Source organism: Vipera ursinii (assembly GCF_947247035.1).
Source record: "Vipera ursinii genome assembly, chromosome: 5".
Lineage (NCBI taxonomy): Eukaryota > Metazoa > Chordata > Lepidosauria > Squamata > Viperidae > Vipera > Vipera ursinii.
In genome coordinates, this window is record NC_139518.1 from 29,425,343 (window position 1) to 29,428,431 (window position 3,089).

The following is a 3,089-nucleotide window of genomic DNA, read 5'->3' on the forward strand; positions in this document are numbered from 1 at the left end:
AATTTTGGGGGGGGGGGGTTTGCTTGTTCTCACAAGAATAGGCCACTACAAAGCAGAAGTTGCGCTATACTGTGCCCCTTATACCCAAATTATCTAAGAATAGTGCCACACAAATTTAATTTGATGTACTTGGTTTTCCTTAGATATATTTCTTAATAAGTTTATTTAATGGCAGAAAGTGAAGAAGAACTAAAGAGCCTCTTGTTGCGGGTGAAGAAGGAGAGTGCAAAAGTTGGGTTGAAACTTAAAATTAAGAAAACCAAGATCATGGCATCCGGCCCTCTCAATTCCTGACAAATAGATGGAGAAGAAATGGAGGTAGTGACAGATTTTATTTTCTGTGACTCCAAGATCACTGCAGATGGGGACTGCACCCAAGAAATTAAAAGACGCTTGCTCCTGGGGAGGAAAGCCATGGCAAATCTAGACAGCACACTAAAAAGCAGAGACATCACCCTGTCAACAAAAGTGCGTATAGTCAGGGCTTTGGTCTTCCCAGTTGCAATGTATGGCTGTGAAAGTTGGACCATAAGAAAGGCTGAGCGCCAAAGAATTGAAGCCTTTGAACTATGGTGTTGGAGAAGACTCCTGTGAGTCCCTTGGACTGCAAGGTGATCAAACCGGTCAGTCCTAGAGGAGATCAACCCTGACTGCTCTTTAGAAGGCCAGATCCTGATGTTGAAACTGAAATACTTTGGCCACCTAATGAGAAGGAAGGACTCACTGGAGAAGAGCCTCATGCTGGGAAAGGTTGAGGGCAAGAGAAGAAGGGGACGACAGAGAATGAGGTGGCTGGATGGAGTCACTGAAGCAGTAGGCGTGAGCCTAAATGGACTCCAGAAGACGGTGGAGGACAGGAAGGCCTGGAGGAATTTGTCAATGGGGTCGCGATGGGTCAGACACGACTTCGCAGCTAACAACAACAATTCTACCACGTGTATTTCGAAAAAGGCACCGACAGGGCGGGGGCGAGGAGAGAGAAAGGCGGATCGTTTTTGCCTTTCGAAAGAGTGGAGCGGCACTGCGATTTTGCTCCAATCGAGGTATTGATCGTTAAACGTGGCTCGGGTGTCTTGAGGAAGCCGGAGGTGGGAAAAGGGGTCTTCCCCGAATCTGAATTGAAGACACAGAAGCCGAGAGGGGCATCTTCATTGGCCACAGCAAGCCATGAACCCACCGCGCCAGGCAAGGCTTGAATGACTGCAATGCTCCCCGTCGCTTCTCTCTGCAGGAGCTGCCGCTCGCTGGCTGGGGTGAGCAAGATTGCTTTTCCTCGCCTCCTGTCCTTCCTGCAATGAATGATGCAGGAGAAAAAAGAGGCGGCGGTGGAAGAAGAGGAGGAAGAGCAGGAGGAAGGAGAGGGGGAGGCGGCTGCCACCGCCGGGGCTGCTCCTCTGAAGCACAAATCCTCTGCACCTCTTCCAGTAGGAGGAAAAGCAGCTTTGCCGCGGTGTGCTTACATCACAATCCCAGCTCTGTCTGCTGCCGCTTTTCTGAGCGGCAAGCAGGCGGGGAGCATCTCAGCGAGCCCGGCGGGGACGGCCGGCGGCGACATCGGCAGCGGCAGCAGCCCGAGAAGAAGCGGAGGACGATGGCCGCGGGCGGAGCCGGCGAGGGCCAGGCGTCCCCTAGGATTGCCCCGCCGCAGCCGTCCCCTCACCCCGGCCGGCCTCCGCTCTCCGCCTTCCTGCCCTCGCCCCAGCGCTCGGCTGGGACGCTACGTTGGGACGAGGTGCCCGACGACTTCGTGGAGTGCTTCATCCTCTCGGGCTACCGGCGGCTGCACTGCTCGGCGCAGGAATGTCTGGCCTCGGTGCTGCAGCCCACCAACGAGACGCTCAACTTCTGGACGCATTTCATCCCTTTGCTGCTTTTCGTCGGTAAATTCTGCCGTCTGCTGGTGCTGCGCGAGGCCGGCGACTTGCCTTTCCATCACCCGGCGCTGCTGCCGCTGTGGTGCTACGCGTCGGGCGTGCTGCTCACCTTTGCCATGAGCTGCACGGCCCATGTGTTTAGCTGCCTCTCGCTACGGCTGCGCGCCGCCTTCTTCTACCTGGACTACGCCTCCATCAGCTATTACGGCTTCGCCAGCACGGTAGCCTATTACTACTACCTGCTGCCCAAGCTGAGCTTGCTGGAGCCGCGCATGCTCAGTCGCTACCTGCAGCAGCGCCTCGGCTGGCACGTGGACTGCAGCGCGCCCATCGCCGCCTACAGCGCGCTGGTGCTCCCGGTCGCCTTCGCTTTGGCCGTGGCCTGCACCGTGGCCTGCTGCAAGAGCCGCTCCGAGTGGTGCGCCTACCCCTTCGCCATCCGCACCTTCGTCTTCGTCATGCCGCTCAGCATGGCCTGCCCGATCATGCTGGAGAGCCTCCTCTTCGACCTGCAGGACCACAACCCCACCCTCTTCCTGTACTTCTACCGCCGCTACTTCTGGCTGCTGGTGGCTGCTTTCTTCAACCTCAGTAAGATCCCCGAGCGGATCCACCCGGGCCTCTTCGACATCATCGGCCACAGCCACCAGCTCTTCCACATCTTCACCTTCCTTAGCATCTACGACCAGATGTTCTACGTAGAGGAAGGCTTGCGGCACTTTCTTCAAAACCCTCCGCCCACCTCGCCGACGTTTGCGGGCACCATCGGCTACATGCTGGGCTTAATACTGTGTCTTGCTCTGGTCATCCGGAGATTTTTAAGTGGCCAGGAGGTTTGCAAAGAGGAATGAGGTAACTGTCCTTCAGGGGGGGGTTGTTGTTGTTTTTGTTGTTGTTGAAGATTTTACTTAAATTATCTGTGGCTGCTGCTTTTGCTACAAGAATCCGGGAGGTCGGCTCTTCCTAGGGAAAGAAAGGCCAAGCGCTACGGGCGTGATCGAACTCCTTTGAAAAACGGCTCTCTTGAAACAAAACAGGTTTTAAAAAAGAACACTTAGGCCACCGTTCTATAGGCAACCTTCTATTTATTGCTGCTTAGTACACAAAGAGAAGCCATTCTAGAATTACTGCTTGAAATCTACAATTTGATCCTTATTTACATTATTTGTAAGTAAATCCTCCTTCTCTGAATTCCTTTTAATGGACTCAAGATCC

The 3,089-nt window shown here is 54.4% G+C and overlaps 1 protein-coding gene across 1 annotated transcript; it reads left to right on the plus strand.

Annotated features, from left to right (window-relative positions):
* Positions 1-1,294: 1,294 nt before the first annotated feature.
* PAQR9 (progestin and adipoQ receptor family member 9) lies at positions 1,295-2,725 on the plus strand (the record flags this gene model as incomplete). Its single annotated transcript, XM_083364295.1, has 1 exon — positions 1,295-2,725. The coding sequence occupies one exon, from the start codon at positions 1,295-1,297 to the stop codon at positions 2,723-2,725; it is 1,431 nt and encodes a 476-aa protein (XP_083220421.1).
* Positions 2,726-3,089: the final 364 nt, after the last annotated feature.